The sequence below is a fragment of the Camelus bactrianus genome, chromosome 8 (genome assembly GCF_048773025.1).
Source record: "Camelus bactrianus isolate YW-2024 breed Bactrian camel chromosome 8, ASM4877302v1, whole genome shotgun sequence".
NCBI lineage: Eukaryota > Metazoa > Chordata > Mammalia > Artiodactyla > Camelidae > Camelus > Camelus bactrianus.
The window spans coordinates 53,945,692-53,964,415 of record NC_133546.1 but is presented as its reverse complement, the minus strand read 5'-3'; the positions used below and the strand labels follow the sequence as shown (position 1 = coordinate 53,964,415).

General features: G+C 40.5%; 1 protein-coding gene across 7 annotated transcripts in view; it reads left to right on the top strand.

The window, feature by feature from the left end:
* KLHL32 (kelch like family member 32) overlaps positions 1–18,724 on the top strand; it is a 185,561-nt gene that overhangs the window by 91,795 nt on the left and 75,042 nt on the right. For all 7 annotated transcript variants that reach the window (XR_006722443.2, XM_010948406.3, XM_074368602.1 and 4 more), the window contains one exon: positions 14,614–14,712. Coding sequence is in view for 6 of the 7 variants with exons in the window: in XM_010948406.3 (XP_010946708.1) it covers positions 14,614–14,712 (99 nt within the window). In the remaining variant the exon portion in view is untranslated. The remainder of the gene's footprint in view (positions 1–14,613; positions 14,713–18,724) is intronic.

Genomic DNA, 18,724 nt, shown 5'->3' with positions numbered 1-18,724 from the left:
GGCTCACTTTTAATAGTTATGAGGATATATACACACACACATAATATATCTGCTCTGCTGACCTCATATTACTTTTTATTTCCTATTTTCTCCTAGCTCGAGTTATTTATATTCCTAATTTTTCAATACTTGTACTGATGCCTCAGATCCTTCTGAAAATGTGTATATGTAAATAAATAAATAAAAAGATTTGGAACCTCTGTCTGAAAGTTTTTGGACTCCCAGCAGTACTTTAGAGTTATTTGTAGGCACGAATAAAGTGGTGCTGCACCCCATTAGTTCTGCCTGCAAACATGGATGTCTCCACAATCCCACGTTGTCCCGTGAATAAGTCATTCTACTTGCTTCCTAATTTTTTACATCCTTATTTTGAGAACTAAAATTGAAAGGCATGCAAATTCTGTAAAAATAAATGACTATTATTTATCACTTTTTGAAAATGAAAAAAAATCACCCAAGTGTTTACATAGACATAAGGAAGAATAAAAGTAAAAAGCATTATTCACCCAAACTCTCACTTCCATACACATTATATATTATCTTTCTATTTTTTTCTCTGGCCTTTGCCCATATACTTGTATTTTATTTATATAAATATAAATATAAATATATATATATATATATATATGTATATATATATATATATATATAAATAAAATTATATATATATATATAATTTTATACAGACTTTTGGTATTATAATTTACTTCAGTGTCTTTTCTGGAATTAGATAAAAGTGCCTTTATCCATAAATGTATAGTATATAAATAATGCTGCCTTATTGTAATATAATTTTTTCTTTCATTCGTATTATTTTAAATAAATTCATAGGCCTGGGATTACTTGATTAAGAGGAGGAACATATTTTTTGTGAGATGGCCTTCTGAAGGAGTTTTGCAATAACTGCTGTTGGGCAATGAGCTTTTTAAATTTCTTTCCCTAGAAAAGAATTCTTGAGCCCTCTGCTGGAAGCATGTAGTATTTGTATGGAGTGGTAGTATATGGGAGTTTTACCATTCCAAGTGTAAGATTTGTAAAAAGAAAATAACTTGATAGCAAAAATATATGGCCTTTGTGGTTAATTTTGAGATAAAAAATATAACTTGCTGAATAAAACTTTTGAGAAGATCTGTATTGCAAGTAGATATTCAAATATTGCATTTGAGTAAAATAATGATGTGAACTTTCAAATGAAGGGCTAATTCAAGTGCATTGAGTGTCCTAAGATCATTTGTGAATATTTTATTTCCTTTTTATACTTTATAAAAACCATCTATATATGGTTTATTCCCAAACTGAGACCCATTAATTCATTAAATATACCTAATGAGCACCTATTATGTGTTAAGGACTTACCAGATGTTAGGAATGCATTGATGAAGAAAATGCAATGAACGCTTTTGCAGAGCAGATTGAGCAGTGAATGGAAACACCAAGTCAGCATACCATTGCCTTTATTAGAAATGAATTACCAAGTAGCCTGAATTATTTCTGTGTGGAGCATGGTGAAGTATCTGAGAATGTTCAGTGCTCCAAAAGTTGCACTAGGAGTTTGGGATTTGCAGAGACTAACTACTATGTATAAAATAGATAGACAACAGGGTCCTACTGTACAGCATAGGGAATTATATTCAATACCTTGTGATAGCCTATCATGAAAAAGCATATGAAAAGGAATATATATATATTCATATATATATATATGAATTGGTATGCTGAGCACTAGAACACAACATTGTAAATTGACTATACTTCAGTTTTTTTAAAAAAGTTGTGCTAGTTCAGATAGAAGGATGAATAATCAAGCTATAGTTCTTTGTAGAGTCCTACCTGCATTTTACTTTACAGGGAGAAAAGGTAGCCCTTTGATATATGGTGATTGAATAGATGTAGCTCGTGAAAAACTGATTATAGCTGGGCAACCTTATGTTAGCATGTATCTGTCAGGGTAGAAACAGTTTGGCAGAGACCAAAGATTATAGCCACTGACCTTGGAAGGAACCAAGCTTGATTCCAGCCTGTGGCAACTTTGGAGAATTGTGGACTGATAAGTATCAACTCTGCTGACTGTTGCTGGAAAAAATTACTGTTTTCACTTCAAATCCATGATCCCAAATCTCAGATGAATACTCATCCTTGTCAGGCAATGCTAATTTGTTGTCCTAGTAAATTTTCTTTCCTCCTCTCCCAGAGAAGTTTTTCATTTAGTCTCTTCTCAAACCCTAACCCCCTCTCATTACCCTACCTCCAGTACATATACCATAAGGGAACTCACTTTCCATTGAGAAAGTAGATGTAGGCAGGGAGATCTTCATCTTTGCACTATCGAATCTCCAAACCTCCCTGTTTCTGTGCACTTATTCGGTGTTTTCCCATCTTTTACGGTGTAAGAGGCATCCTTGTATTGTCAAAGGTTAATCTCTCCACTTAAGCTCTGGATACTACTCCCTCTTATCCTGTCAGACATCACTCCTGTAAACCTCATTTCTGTCTCTTGCATCATCAGTTTCTCCTTCTCCACTAGGACATTCCCACCAGTGTATAAACATGCTTTTTTGTTCATCTTCCAAAATCCCTTTCTTGACCTTGTATTTTTCTTCAGCTACCATTTATTCCTCTGCTTTCCTTCACAGCAGAGCTTTCAAAAAGAGTTGCATTAACGTAGTCACTTTTCCATTTATGAAGTCTGGAGACTTCCATCCTCAGTGTCCTTTGAAGCTGTCCTTGACAGGCACAGATATTGCCAAACCAATTAGATGATACTGTCAGCTTCATTCAGCACAGCCAACCTGCCTCTCCATTGAAACCCTTTGTCTCTTGGCTTCCTTGGCACCATACTCTGTGGGTTCTTATTTGGTGCTCCCCATCATTTTTTCCAGGTGTCTTTGCTTGCTTCTTTCCACCATAGGCTCTGGATTTGGCATGTGTCAGGACCGTCCTGTTTGGTCTCACCAGCTTGCTTGATAGTGTCACCCAGACCCATGTTACTTGGTGCAATCTTATACTCTTGATTGCCAGTCCCTATCTACACTCCAGCAAGCTTTTTCTGTAAAGGGTCAGGTAGTAAATAAGTTAGTCTTTGCAGGCCATATAAAACTCTATTGTAACTACTCAGCTCTGCTGTTGTAGCATGAAAATGGCCAGAGACAAGTATGTAAAAGAATAAGTCTGGTTATTTTCCAAAAAAAGTTTATTTATGGAAACTGAAATTTAAATTTCATATCTTTTTTTTTTTACATATCAGAGCATATTATTCATCTTTGGGGTTTTTCTCAGCTATTTTTAAAGGTTAAAACCATTCTTAGACATTAGTACCCCAAAATGAAATACTCAGGAGTAAATCTGTCAAAATGTGAACAAGATCTATATGACAAAAATTTGAAAATTCTAATAGAAGAAATCAAAGAACTAACAAAATGGAAAGATAGTCCACGTTCACAGATAGGAAGACTCAGTATTGTTAATGTGTCAGTCTTCCCTTGATCTGTAGACTCACTGTAATCCTATTCATAATCCTGGTAAATTATTTTGTGGATATTGACAAACTGTTTCTGAAAGTTCTGTGGAGAGGCAAAAGACCCAGAAGAGCCAACATAATAGTGAAAAAGAACAAAGTTGGAGGATTGGCACTACCTGACTCCAAGAGTTACTATAAAGCTGTAGTGATCAAGACAGTGTGGTATTGGCTGGAAAGAGTAGACAGATCAATGGAACAGAATAGAGACCAGAAATAGGCCCAACGTAAATGTAGTCAACTGATCCTTGAAAAAGGAGCAAAAGCAGTACAATGGAGTGAAGATAGTCTTTTCAACAAATGATGCTGGAACAACTGAGTAGCCTCATGCAAAAAAAAAAAAAAAAAAAAAAAATCTAGACACAGACCTTAACAGTGTAATAAAAAATTAACTCAAAATGGACCACAAACCTAAATGTTAAATCAAAACTATAAAATTTTTAGAAGATAGCAGGAGAACACTTAGATAACCTTGGAGATGACTCTTTAGATACAACACCAGAGGCACAACTCACAAAAAAATAAAATTGATAAGCTAGATTTAACTCAGATTAAAAACTGCTCTGCAAGAATCAATATCAAGAGAATGAGAATCAAGACAGATTGGGAGAAAATATTCACAAAAGACACATCTTACAAAACTGAACATGTTCTTACATACGATCCAGCAGTTGTGCTCCCTGGTATTTATCCAAAGGAGTTGAAAACGTAACACTCACACAGAAGCATTCATACATATGTTTATAGCAGTTTTATTCATAATTGCCAAAACGTGGAAGCAACCAGGATGTCCTTCAGTAGGTGAATGGATAAACTGCAGTATACCCAAACAATGGAATATTTTTCAGCACTAAAAAGAAATGACCTATCAGACCATGAAAAGACTTAAGGAGGAAACTTACGTGCATATTATCACTAAGTGAAAGGAGCCAATCTGAAAAGTCTCCATACTTTGGGATTCCAACTATATGACATCCTGGCAAAGATGATAGTAAAAAGATAAGCGGTTGCTGGGGGCTGAGGGGAGGATGGGATGAATAGGTGGAGCACAGAGGAGTTTTAGGGCAGTGAAAATCCTCTATATGATACTATAATGATGGGTACATCTTATACATAGATCCAAACCCAATTCCAGGAGTGAACCCTAAGGTAAACTATGGACTTTGGGTGATCATAATGTGTTAATGTAGGTTCGTCAATTGTAACAAATGTACCATTCTGGTGGGGAATCTTGATAGTGGGGGAGGTGATGCAGTGTGGGGGCCGGAGGTATACGGGACTCTGTACTTTCTGCTCAATTTGTTGTGAACCTAAGAGTGTCTAAAAATCAAGTCTATTAATGAAAAATAAATCTCTTTAAACGCAAGTAAAAAAATTTGTCTTAAACCATTCTTAGCTCACAGGCCATACAAAAATATGTGGAAGGAAAACTTGGTCTGGGACTTGTGGTTTACTAACTAGACTTACATATTTCTGTCCACTTAACGTATCTCTATTGCAGTGACTCATAGCCATCACAAACTTAACGTATCCTCCAAATGGGACTTTTGATCTTCCCTCCAGACCTGTTTCTGCCTTTGTTTTACCCTTGTCAGTTGATAGTACTACAGTCTACCCAGTTGGCTAAAACCTAGACTCTTAAGTCCCATATGATGAGGAAACTTGTCATGTTTATGATAATACCCACGGTGCCTAGAAGAATGCCCAGAACACGGCAGCAACAGAAAAGATTTGCTGTTTGAATGTGTGAATTTCTCTGCCTTCAGTTTCTTCCTGTACCTCTGGGGATAATATTTACCTTGCAGGAGTGAGGAGTTGGGAGGAGCATAAGGAGAGATACCATAGATGAAATTACCTCACATGATGCCTGGTCCATAGTAGGAAGTGTGTAAACACTAGAAATACAGGTCATTATTTGTGAAGTAGATTTATTCCTTATGGAATTAACAACGAGAATAATAACAATAGCAACCACCATAAATTTTTTTTTTTACCCGATGGAACATGCCAGGCATTATTTTAAGAATTTTACCTGGGTTATCTCATTTGATCTTTATGTAGACTTGATGAAAATAGGTAATACCGTTTTCCTTTTTTTATATGATAGTGCTAAAACCATGCATGTCAATGACTTGCCAACGTTCCTGCAGTGGCCCCTAGAGCCATACTTTTACCTCCATTCCTTATAAAGCAAATGCAAGGAGTTCCCCCAGTGAACATGGAATTGGGTATTAATGATGTATTTTTTATATGAAAAGTTAGTTTGCAGCTTCCTTCAATGAAATGTGGCACCCCTAGCCAAGCACTGCTACAGCACCCCGTGCCCGCACTGTGACTGCACCGCAGCATAGTGATTCCTGTCGGCTCCTCGCTGCTCCCGCTCGAGCACCCAGCAGTGACACAGTGGCAGCCAACTATCAATGAACGTTGGCACCAGCCCTGTCCATTCTCCCAGAGACCTTCCATCCTTGGATGTCAGTATTTTAAAGTACCGTTGCCTTCCTCTTTGGTCGTGCTAGCATTGTAAGTAACCAGCTCTGTGTGGAAAGGCCCAGCTTCATTAATAAAGCTCTGTGGGATAAAGCCTCCCATGTTCATCACACTTGAAAGAACACCGGTTATGAAAGTGAGTCTTAATAATTAATTTGGCTTTTCTTGTAACCTGTAATGACCTCCATGTTTCATTATATTTGATTGCTGGGACTGCTTCTTTCTCTTAAAGTTAGAAACTATCAAAAATGTGTTCTGCTTTTTCAAATAATTGGGCCATATTTTTAAACTAAGTATATATAATTCATCCTTACATTTTGTTAAATAATACATTTTGTTAATTTAAACATAATGAAGAAAACGATGCTGGAAATGACTTTCTGCCAGAACTATTGATCTTAGAGCTCTGAAATGCCAGAAATTATGCTAATGGGGGGGCAAAAGAAAATGGGGGTTGCTCATACAATATGAGGGGACAAAGGTTTTTCATATGAAGAATTATTTCACAACTTCACTGAAAAGAGGCATCTCCAGCCAAGTGCTCCTAGAGCTTGCCATAGCATTAATTATACCGCAGCTTGATAATTCCCCCTGTCTCTTTTCTCTTTACTTGAGCACCTAGCTCGAGTATTTAATCCATCACCCTTCCATATGTCCTCAAATAGGAAAGGAAGAATGAGGAGCAGCATCTATAGATCTTTAAGTTGCATTAGTGGTAATAAATGAAATTTTTGCAGGGTAGCATGTAGCTTCTCAGTGCTGTAAAATTAGTGTCCTTGTCTGCTCTAAGGTTTCTTTTTGGCATCTTAGACAAGGCTATGCTTCTGCCAACCATCTGTAACCTGAGAAACTTCAAGTGAACTGAATGAGGGAGTGTAAACTTGTGAGGGAAAATAATAGAATCTCCAAGTGATTTCTGCACCTTTCTTTTTTTACTAGTATGTTTTTATTATGGTTTCGCCATTGCGGTTTTTAACATTCTTTGAAAATACCCTGAAAAATCAAATCTAGTTTTCTTTTTTCTCATATGCTAATAGATGGAAAATGTGATTGGTTTTTCATGACTTGAAAATAAACTAGTATTTTTAAATATTTGATATTGAGATCTTTTAGAAATTTGTACAAGTGTACTATGTTTGGAAGAAAGCCACCTGACAAAATTTGTAAATTAAGGAATCAATTATCAAATCACGAATTCGTTATATACAAACTCTGACCCCAAGGCTTATCTTTATTTGGACATATTACTACAACTATTAGTTAAAATTTCGATTGTATCCTTTTATTTAACTCCTCCAACTAGATAATCCTTGTTGAGGATTAGCGTGTGACCAGGGTCTCCCGCGGAGGCTTTTGATATCCTCTACCATTTTCCCCAGGAACTTTATTTTTCAAGCCTGTACATTTCTTTAGTAAATAATTCCTAAGGTATTCTTCTAGGATGTTCAACAGCAATGAACAGGAAATAGGATAGACCTTGTAATCAATGTCTCAAGGTAAAACATAAGATCAGACACACATAACTCATTCAGGGCAAAAGCACTCAGTTACATCAAGAAGAAACAGATAATAGTTAACACTTACTGCAGATTTGTATAAGGAAATGCTGTGCTAATAGCTATGGCCTATATTCTGATTGCCTGCACAATATCCGTTCCCTCTTTTTTCTTCATGTAGAACTCCAGTTTAATTTGGGACAGTACTGCATCTAGCTGTAAAACTCAATTTCATAGGTTCTTTTACAGCTTACAGCAACATCACCTAGACCTGGCAGAGGAAATGTAAATGGAAGTATTTGTGGTAGTGTTTACAGGAAATCTGTTCTTTTCTAATAAATAATGACAAACTCAGCTGGCCCATGATTTTTTTACCCCGTTCTTTGTGTTTTGAGTGCAGATGCAATGCCTGGAGGTATGGCATCCTTTTTGTGACCACAGGTTAAGACTGGCCAAGTAGGAAAATAAGATCCTGGTTTGTTAGTGTTCCAAGCTGCCTAATCCGAGTATCATGAGGAAAATAAGTCCCAAATTGTTTAAGCCATTTTGCTGACACAGCCACACACGATTGTAATGATACACACGTACTTTCTCAGTCCTTAAGATAATATTTTGAAGTAGATATTTTCATTGTGCAGGTGAGGAAACTGAGGCAGGTAGAACTGAGCAGTTTTCCCAATCTCATTCTGCCAGCAAGTGTAGGAGCCAGGATTTAAAGTCAGGTGGTGTGGCTGGGAGCCCATGGGCTTACTGCATTAGATACCTGTGGTGGTTTGGAGTCCCAGGAGATTAATTTCAGCTGCAGATTGGGGTGAAGGAAGATCTTGCAAAGCTTTGTAGAGGGGATGGACTTAGAGTTAAATCTTGAGGAATGGGCAGGATTTTGACATATAGAGATTGAAGAAGTTAGGAGGAGGGCATTCATGGTGGAGAAAAAGGTATTTATTGCCTGTTTGTGGAGAACAGTGGGCTGTTGGCTTTAGCAAAAGGACCATAAAGTTGCAGAATTGGAAATAAGTTTTAAAAAGTAGGTTGGGGCCACATCATGAGAGTTTCTGAATACCAAGACAAAAAGGTTGAACTATGTTCATAAATTGGGACCTGATTTATGGAGAACTACTGAATTCTAATCAGTGTTACTCAGATCAGGCACTTCAACAGAAATATTTATGAAAATTTCCCAGAATTATCAAGATACCTAGACAGTATAATGCATATGTTTTATTATTCTTATTTGAATTTTTTTTTTCCCTGCTTAAAAATAAGATGACAGAGAGATGCAGTACATGAGTGATTTAGAAAGTACTTTTCGTTTAACCCTAGGCGCCACCTTGTGGTTAAAAAAATCCTTACTGTAATGGTTTTGAAACAAACCTGAACAGATGGCAATTTCTCATAGCTAGATCTTACGGGTCATATTCTGTCTGTAAGACGTCTCTTGAAGAACTTTCTGCAAAGAGTTTTATGTGTCTTGAATATCTTATCATTTCAAAGTTATATATGCTGTTGTATTCAATTTACTTGTTTTGGTTTCTAAGTTCAAAATTGTGATCATTTACCACTTTTGCTATACTATACAGAAAAAAATTCCCAAAGAAACAAAGTATAAAGAAGAATAAATCAGCTCATTTATTTTTATAAATAGCCTCAGGCCACATCTAATTTGCTGTTACATGAGTGCTTTCAAAAGTGCTTGTGTTTCTGTGTGCACAATTGTGTGTGTGGTAAAGTCCTTTGTTGTCTGGCTTTAATGTGTTGGATTCCTTCAGGCTACTCTATCCATAAACCTGGGAGGAAGTAATTTAAACACCCCCTAAAGCAAGAAATGAGGAAGATAGCTTTGAAGAACTGAGATACAAAATCTTCTGAAGATGCCAACTCACCTGTTCATAAAGCAGGGAAAAAAAGTCACACCGACACTTGCCATGGCTACTAGAGGTAGTCCCTACCAGAAGCTAATCCAAGAAGCAAGGTTAAAGTGGGAGGGAAAGTAAAAAGAAGAAAAAGAACAAGAAGGCAGAATTTAAAAGATGGGCAGATCCTGGTGATTTGGGAGAAGGAGCAGAAGAAGGAAGGGCAGGAACGCCCTGGGGTCTGTGTGCTGCGTCAGTCCGAGCCCCGCCCTCCCAGGGTGGGGCCAGGTGAGGCCTGGGCACTGAAGGAGAGGGCCCTCCCATTGTACCCTGTGCAGGATCTCACCTCACTCCCCACACTCTCCTTCATGAGTGTCTGACCTCGTGGACTGCCTGAGGATATTGCTGGGACCAGGAGCCCCGGTCTCATTCCAGGTTGGAAGGCCTTTAATAGAGATCATGCAGATTCAACCCTGCTTGGATTGGTGGCCGGAGGACACCTTTGGACTGAGTATTCTAGAGTGCTTCCTTCCGGCTGGGCCATTGGACCACTTCATGACTGAATTCTGATGTAGTAACTCTCACTGGTATATTTAGAGACTACCTTCAACTGCAATTGTGACTTTTACCTCTGTTACCTTGCCACACCTACCTGGTGTCACCCTGACCACAGCCACTGGCCAGTTCTTATCCTCATTTGATCAAAATAAGGGCAGAGTCTCAGTATTTGGGGCAGGGGTCAGCTGTGGACCTTTCCTCAGTTCACATGGCCTGACTTGCCATCAGCTGCAGGAAAGCTCCTGTATTGAAATTGTCTCCTCCCCAGCTAGTACTGTCCAGCTCCCGTCTTCCAATTGCAGCCCTCATGTTCTGTTACCTGGAGGTCAGCTGTGGGTGGGTGGCAGGGAGAGAATACTCCACACAGATGGCCTGTGAGCAAGGGGCGCTCGTGGGCACCTGAGATCCCAGCGGAACCTCTCTGTCCCCAGTTCGGCCCCCACGGGGCAGGTGAGCATCACTGAGGAAAGAGGCCACATCTGGCCCCATTTGGTGGCTTTAGTGGTTTTCACCTTCCCCTCTGCTTTCTGGACCACCTGGCTTTAAGCATCCTGCACTTCTTGATCTCTTTTGTTGTTCAGACGCTTGCCTTGTCCACTGTTGATACCTCGTCTGAACTATTTGATAAGTGACTAGATGTGTCAAGCCTCTAACATCAGCTCCCACTCCACCACACTGGGCTCTGGACTCTCAGGGGGACACCCTTCCTCCCTGTGTGCTTGGCTTGGAGGATCCTTCCTTCTGCCTGTCCTGTTGAGTGCCAGGTGGGATGTGGATCGGTATGTGTTTCTGAAAGGCCTAAATGTAACCAGCCTGGGCCCTGCAGCACTTAAACTTAGTGGTCTCAGTTGTCCTCCATAAACTGCTGTGTGTGAGGTCCCTTCTGCAGAAGGCGATTTTCACCCCGTTCTTCTAGGCAGGCGACAGACAAATTCACCAAACTTTAAGGTGTGAGGTAATTGAACCCTCGTTTACTTTCCTGCCCAAACACAAATTCTCTGGAAAAATACATGAGAACAACTAGTCACCAAAGTTCAGCAAAGCTGGATTTAAGAGTCTAGTGTAAATAGAGCTTGAAAATGCTGATTCTGTTTCCATAAGTGAGATCCAGCTTTCCTGGTAGGGTTTGTTTTTTTTTTTTTTTTTTTTTTCCTCTCCAAACCATGCCCTTTAAAAGCACTTAGGAATTTTCTGTGCTAAAACATCTTTTAGAAAAACTTACGTTATAATGAGAGAAGGAAAAAACCTACAGAGCAAAAAACAAAAAACAAAGACAAAAACAACCCCGGTATGGGTTTCTCCTGTGAGGGTTTCTCCGAGTGAGCCTGCTGGACGCGTTACCCATGCTGTGGAATATTCATCTTGTCTCTCTGTGATATCTGCCTTTGTGTTGGGCATTACCGAGCCTCGGAGGTTATCGCGAATGCCAGTTGTGTGAAATAAGCGCAACTGACAGGATTTAAAGGCTAAGACTAACCTTTCTAATCCATCTATTCCCCGCTCTGCGCCGTAGGCCATGCCTCTTCTGCAAGAATACGTTCGTCCTTGCTCCTGTGATGGGAGCTGCAATAATTTCCTGAATGTCAGTCAAAGCCTCTCTCCTCGAGGAGTTGGAGAAATTCAGGTTTCTCCTTCTGACTCGACGGGAAAGGAGCTATAAAGAAATTTTCAGAAGAGGTTGGTGTTTTTGCCACATGTACTTAACTTTTTCACGTCTTTAATAGTTCAGAAATAAAATTTGTAGTACTTCCTCCTCTTTTCTCTCTTGTTAGGCTAGTTAATAAAATTAATTCTGAATTTTCAAATGTATCTAAAGATGATTTAATTCATCAAAAAATTTTTACAAAATAAATCCATCAGTATTCAGTGAGTGCTTTTTGTTTGGCATCGTGCTGAGTGCTGGGGATACAAAATGGACCAAGTCCCTGCTCTCCTGGATCTTATATCCTAATGAGTGGAGGAACAGAGAATCATTTAATAGACAAATGTGTATTGTGTTGAGAGGCATTAAGTGCTATGAAGAGGAATAAAGTGAAGTAAGGAGACAGCAAATAGGGGTGATGGGGAGTCAGATGCTGTTTACCATAGCATGGTCAGGGAAAGCCTCTTGGATACAATGATATCTGGATGGAGGTCTAAAGGACATGGGGCAGTGAGGCTCGCTGATGTCTTGAGCAAGACTGATCCAGGCAGAGAAAACAGCTAGTTGTAAACACTAAGGTGCTCAGTGCATTCGAAGAACCTTTTATGGTACGATGAAGACTTGGAATTTTTTTCAGTGAAATAAGTCGTCATTGGAAAGCTCTGAATAAAGGAGTGACATAATTTCATTTATGTTTTTGAAGGACCGTTTTGATTGATATTATTAAAAACAGTGCAAGGAAGAAAAGGAGAAATCAGTTCAACTAGTTTGGAGGCTATTATAGTAAGTCTAGGAAGCCAGCGGATTGGACTAGAGAGGTAAAGACGGAAGTAGTACTGAGTGGTGATTGGATCTGGAACTGTTTGAAGATAGAGCCAAAGGAGTGGCTGATGGATCAGACGTGAGGCAGGAAGAAAAGAAGAGGAGTCAAGAATGACTCTGAGAGTTGCCATTTTCTGAGATGGTAGGACTAGGGTAGGAGCAGGTGTGGTGGTTGGTGGAGAGGATGAAGAGTTCAGTTTGGAGCACGTTCGGTTTGAGCTGCCCATTGACATCCATGTGGTGATACAGAATGGGCTGTTGGATATCAGAGCCTGGAGTTCAAGGGTGAGGCTGGGGCTGGAGAAACCAAGTGGAGCAGATTCAGTGTACAGGTGGTTTTAAAGCCATGGGATTGCATGAGATCATCCTCAGAGTAAGAAGAGAGAGGAAAGAAGAGATCCAGGGACTGAGCTCTGGGCATCTCCAAAGCTTACAGGTTGGGAAGGAGATGGAGAGGGAATGGCTATTGAAGCAGAAGAAACCAAGGGAGGAAGTGTTGTCCTCCAAGGGAAGAAATCGTTTCAGAAGGAGAGCAATCAACTTTGCTAACTGCTGCTGGCTCAGATAAGATTATATATTGAGAAATGGCTGTTGGATTTAGAGGTCTCTGGTGACTTTGATGAGAGCATTTTTAGAGGAACAGCAGGAACAAAGCTCAATAGGAGTGGGTTTGAGAGAGAACAGAGCAGAGCAAATAGCAGTGTTTGTATGGACAACTTTCCTGAGGAACATTGTTGGGAAGGGGAGCCTGGAGGGATCCGTGGGGTCAAGGGAGGGAGTTGTTAGTTCTTCAGAGAAGAGCTATCATGACATATTTATATGCTGATGGGGATTATCATCCAATAGAAAGACAACAGATAATGATGCTGGAAGGAGAGGGAACAGTATCAGACAGGAGGCGTTGGGATCTAGTGTATTAGCGGAGTGTTGAGGAAAGTAAAGTGTGTGATACAGATCTGGGTAGGTGGGTTGGGAGATTTTGTGGTGGGAGCCTTTGGAAGACCATGAGGTTAGAATAAGGAGAGAGGGGAGGAGGTGGAGGCTTGAGGGGAAAGGGGCATGTGAGAAGTAGTGGCGTAGGAGAGGGAACTGACTCCATCAGTGTTTCCCAGGCTTTCCTGTGCATCAGAAGCACCAGTGGCCCTTCTTAAAATGCAGTTGCTGGGCCTCACCCTGAAAGTTTCTGATTCAATGAGGTCTGAGGAGGTGTCCAAGAATTTGCAGTTTTCCCAAGTTCCCAGGCGATGCTGATGTGGCTGACCCAGAGACTAGACTTTGGGAGCCACTGGGCTTGGGAAATGAGTCAGGATGGTGAGAGCAGCACGAAAGGTCCCCTGGCCTGGGAGTCTTGCGTGTAAAGTGAGTTTAGTCAATGCAGTTGTGTTTTTCTCCAGCCCTGTGCAGCAGGTCAAGAGCTGGCCACGGTAGGCACAGCGCTGGACCTAACCAGAAAAAAACTGGCACCAGAATTGGTATCACCAGTGTATTTGGGAAGTTTTTCTTCTCTGTGATGCCTTTATATTCTGAAAATTCTATTTCTATATCTTATATTTCAAATAGAAAAGGTTAGAGAATCTGAGACTGAAAAGGAGAAAAATGAAAGTTGTGGTTGATGTTTACTGTTGTAGGACTTAGAAGTAAAATAGAGTAGTACCCACCTCTGGTCTCATATTTCAAGCAGTGTGAGCCCCCTTCCTCTAAAATACCTGCTAACCATACTGTTTCTGTGATCTACTGAGGAACAACGTTCTGAAATGTACTTTGACCAGCTAAAATTCAGCACCTTTGTATCTATGAGATTACATCCATCACAAACTGAATTTTAAGACTATAACATTGTTCTTTGGGTTTTTTTTTTCCTTTTTTTCTTAAATGGAGATACTGAGGATTGAACCCAGGACTTCGTGCATGCTAAGCACGCACTCTACCACTGAGCTATGGCCCTCTGCCCTGTTACGTTGCTCTTGGCAAATGTTCATATCCTCCTACAAAAATAAGTGGTAAAGTATAGAGCCTTACACACAGGAAATGAGGATTAGAAATGAGAACTCAGCTGTTAGAGTGGAGGCCACAGCTCATGAATCAAAATAGAAAAAAAGAACTGACTTCCATAGTAAGGAACAGTATTAATTTAGATATTGTATGTTAAGCAGCAGCTTAAATATAGCAAAGTTGCTTATTAAGCAAGTATTAATTTTTAAGTCATTGATGGTTTTCTTTTTATTAAAAAACAAACAGATTTTGTTGGAGCCTGGCGTGATCCAGGATGTGTTAGCAGCTGGCAGTCACCTACAGCTGTTGGAGCTTCTCAACTTATGTTCCCACTATCTCATCCAGGTATGTGAGCTTGCATCCCACTAATATGCCCTGCACATTCCTTCCCTCTGCAGCACCCCACCAGCTGGAGCCCAGTGACAGGTAAAATGGAAGGGGGGTGGTGGGAGATGTGGCCTGTGGTGGTAGAGTTTCTCCAGTACACCAGCTGAGAGGCTCCTGGGAGGGCTGGTGCAGCTCTTACGTGTCCTGTCTCATGTCCCTGACCCTCCCTGCCCATCCCAGGTCCCCATTCCCCTTGGGTGGCAGAGTAACTCGGCAAACACACACAGGGTTCACCACAGGGGCCCTGGGAGATGACACTAGGAAGGGTCTTGATTTGAAGCAAGTCTCTCCAGTTACGGAAATGCATGAGAAGTTGGATAGTCATTGAAGGTTTCCGTAACAGTAACGTATCACAAAGTCATACATAATTCATTGCCGCACGAATGTCCCAGGCAGTGGTTGTTGGAGAAGTGATAAGTGATCTGTGCACTCTTGTCCCCGTTGTCTGGGGTGGTATGAAAGGCTCTGTGAAGAGGAGGGAGAGGAAACTCCCCTTCACCGAGCACCTGCCCCGTGTGCCCGCTGACGCTTCATGTTCGGTCCTCAAAACAACTCTGCGTGTTTATATAGGCAAAAAAAATCAAAGATTTGAAATGTACCCACCTTGCCCAAGGTGACACAACTGGTGAGTGATAGGCCTTTCTGATTCCAAAGACCCTTCTTTCCCTCTGGATGAAAACCCTTTGATTCAATAGGAAGGTCTGGAACATCTTAAGTAGACAGTACGGCTATGAGTCTCTTCTCCTTTGCAGAAAGTTCAGCACTGATTCCGTATATTGAGATCTTCCCATTTCCTCCTCTGGCATGACTTTTTACTTGCATTTATTACAGCATTATAACAACAGTGAAGATAAATTAAAAAATAATAATAAATCCACATAATTTAATTCTGCTATCCTTGTGCACATGATATGATATTAGTAAGTAGAAAACCCTATTTGTTTTTCTGCCGAATTACTTTATTTTCTTCCTAATCATTTCTCTAATTCTAAATATTGCCTCTACTTGTGTTACTCGTTAGGTCATTTCCAAAGCTCTTTCTCATATATCATCTTATTTCAACTTCGCAGCAACCTCAGGAAATGGGAACCAGTGCTTCCCAGGGAGACAGTGTGATACTGTCAGCTATGTTCACCTAAGGAGCATTTCAAGTACAGCAAATGAAAGTTCCATGATTATCTCAGCATATTTAATCTAACAGTAAATGTTGAACTATTTTTATCTTATTTTCCTTTCTTTTCCCCTCAATATTGTTGGGTGATATGGGAGAGCCGTTTTAATCCCTTCCTGCAAGTAACAAATGGGAATAACATAGAAAGGTTACAAGACTTCGGAGGTGTGTGTTTGACTTGTGAAATTGAAATTACTTTTATTTGACATTTCTACATCAAATATTGCAATTTGAGCTTTCAGCATCATCACCTGATTCACTTTTTCCATGGCAGGTAATAATCAATGATGTGTTTTGACAGAAGTTTGGTTATAGTGCTAATAACCATGATGCATATTAAACTAGTGTGTATATACAGAGGTGTGTGTGTGTGTGTGTGCGTGTGTACTTATACCTATAATTTTCTCTAAATGAGAATTCCAGATGAATGCTGAAAGTTCTTGGGTATTTCTCCCTACCCCGTCAGTAAATCTGTTGAGATACTGAGTGACTTGTGTGCACTTTGGAATTTAATTCTTGCAGTTCATTATTTTTGCTGAGGGAAAAGTGTAGTTTGTATACAGATGTATTTTGTGGACAGTTCATTTATTATTAGCCTTTTTGAGCAGTGGTTGACATTTTCACTTTCTTTTCACCAATATGTTTTCATTTCATTCTCTTATGTAATTTTACATTTCCTTTTTAACTCTAATGTTGCAAGATGTCCAATCTGTAGAAGAAAATATTGACTATAAGAAGACCATTAGATTAGATGTCTGATACTGTTTTGTTGTTCTCAAATTACCATTTTTTCAGAGATGTGAGGGGTAGGGCTCTGCTCTGGTGCCCCTCCTGTCCTCCAGTGCTCGTTAAGGAGCATGTGCTACGAGAAGCCCTTGGTGGACGCTTCCTGAGCCTGGCTAAACCTCCCTGAGCCTCTCAAGCCGTCCGCCGTCCGCTGTTGCCCTGGCCTAAAGCTCTCTTGCACGAGCCTAGGTGCTGCAGCTGCTGCCCCCCAGCCAAGCGAAGGGACACTTCGAGGCCCCGGTGTGGGCTCCTTTCTCTTGCTTTTCATTTGGCAGGCTGCTGAGGGCCACGGCCCCACCTCGCAGGAGCAGAGCCCCTCTGTGTCAGTGAGGACAGCCGTTGAATTAGCCTCCCAGGCTGTGAGGGCTTCCCCTTATTCATTTTTGGCCCCAGGCCCTCTCACAGGGCCTGTTGTTGAGAACACACATGTTCTCAGTGCCTGTTGGTAGAATTAATGAAATGAAAACCGCTAATTTATTGGGAGGGAGTGGCTCCCAGGGAGGGTGGCTGCAGCAATAGGCCATTATCCCAAGATAAGGGATTTACAGACAGCTCCTCATATTTGCATCCTTTCTCACCTGCTTTGCAATGGAATTCCGTGGACTCTGTCCTGCGTAGCCTGTCGTGTTATAAATTATTAATAAGCATGACCTGTCAGACTTAACTGCTGAGATTCAGTCCCAGGTAAAACGTGGGTGCTTCCTTCCCTTTTCCTCCTTCTGCTGCCTCTTCCTTGTCTGTTGTGCTCTTTTAAAAAATTTCATCAGAAAGATGCACCAGTTCATTAAAGAGCAGTATTTGTATTTAAAGTGGGTCCAGTAAATGCATGAGTTTCCTTGTTTTTCAGAGTATGCACGTTTACATACATGTCATTCACTATGTTAAATCTTGTAAAGGAATCTCTGCAGACCATCCTCAGGAGAGATTCCAGTATGTCTCCTGGTTTACTGAGTCCCTCAGATAAACATGACAAAACTTTTGAATCCAGGTTGTTTTCCCAAACCTTGGTTTTTCCTGACTTTTTAAAAAAATATGAGCTTTCCAGTATGTCTACCTAAATATCACACAGGCAATTCAAACCTAACGTGAGAAAATGTACCCTTTTCTCTGTTGATGGTGCCATTAATCCACTGGTTGTCTAGAAATTTGAACATAGTTTCTGAGTCCTTATTCACCACCGTATCCAGTCAATTCCCAAGCTGGGTTGATTCTACCTCTCAAATGTCTCTCAGACCTGATCCCTTTTCTCCATTGCTAACTTTCTTACTTTTCTTTAGATTCTTGCCATCATTGGCTGTAAGTTATGAGTTCACAGTCTCCACCTAAGGGGTCTGCCTGTTTCTAGCCTCCCTCCACGCCAAACCACAGTCCTCAGAGCTGTCATCTTTCCCAGAGAAGGGAACCAGCATTTAATGACAGCCCATCTATACTGTTTTGCACAAGGATTCCCATTTCCCCTCTAAGTAACACCTGCTTAAGGCAGGTGAGGGTTCTTTTCTTTTTTCACAAATGAGAAAAGTTAAATTCAGAACTAGGATTTTGATCCAGTTTGGAAACCTCTCCTAGTTTCCTGATGACCATCCGGGAGCATCATTTCACCTTAGCCTGGTCTCCACGGCCAGGGCTGTTCCTCCCCAGTCTTGTCTCTAGTCCTCATGCCTTTCCTAGCCTGCTCTCTTGTGGACCCTGAGACCTTCCTTTCACGTTGGAACTTGTCATTAGGAGGGAAGACCAGGTGGTGGAGATCCTCAGTGACAGGCAGAGCCCTCAGTCATCCTCTTCAGATTGTACCAAGGGGCAGGAGTAGGAAACACACACACACACACACACACACACACACACACACACCACCCTCCTTCACCCTCCCCTGTTGTAAGGTCAAGGTACCGGCCACTAGATTTTGTGTTGTATCCACTGAAAGTGATGCATTAGGAAATGCTCATGATTTGCTGAAAATGTCTTTTTTTTGTAGTTAGCTTTCAAAAATAAAAGTTTGTACATTTTGTACTCCCT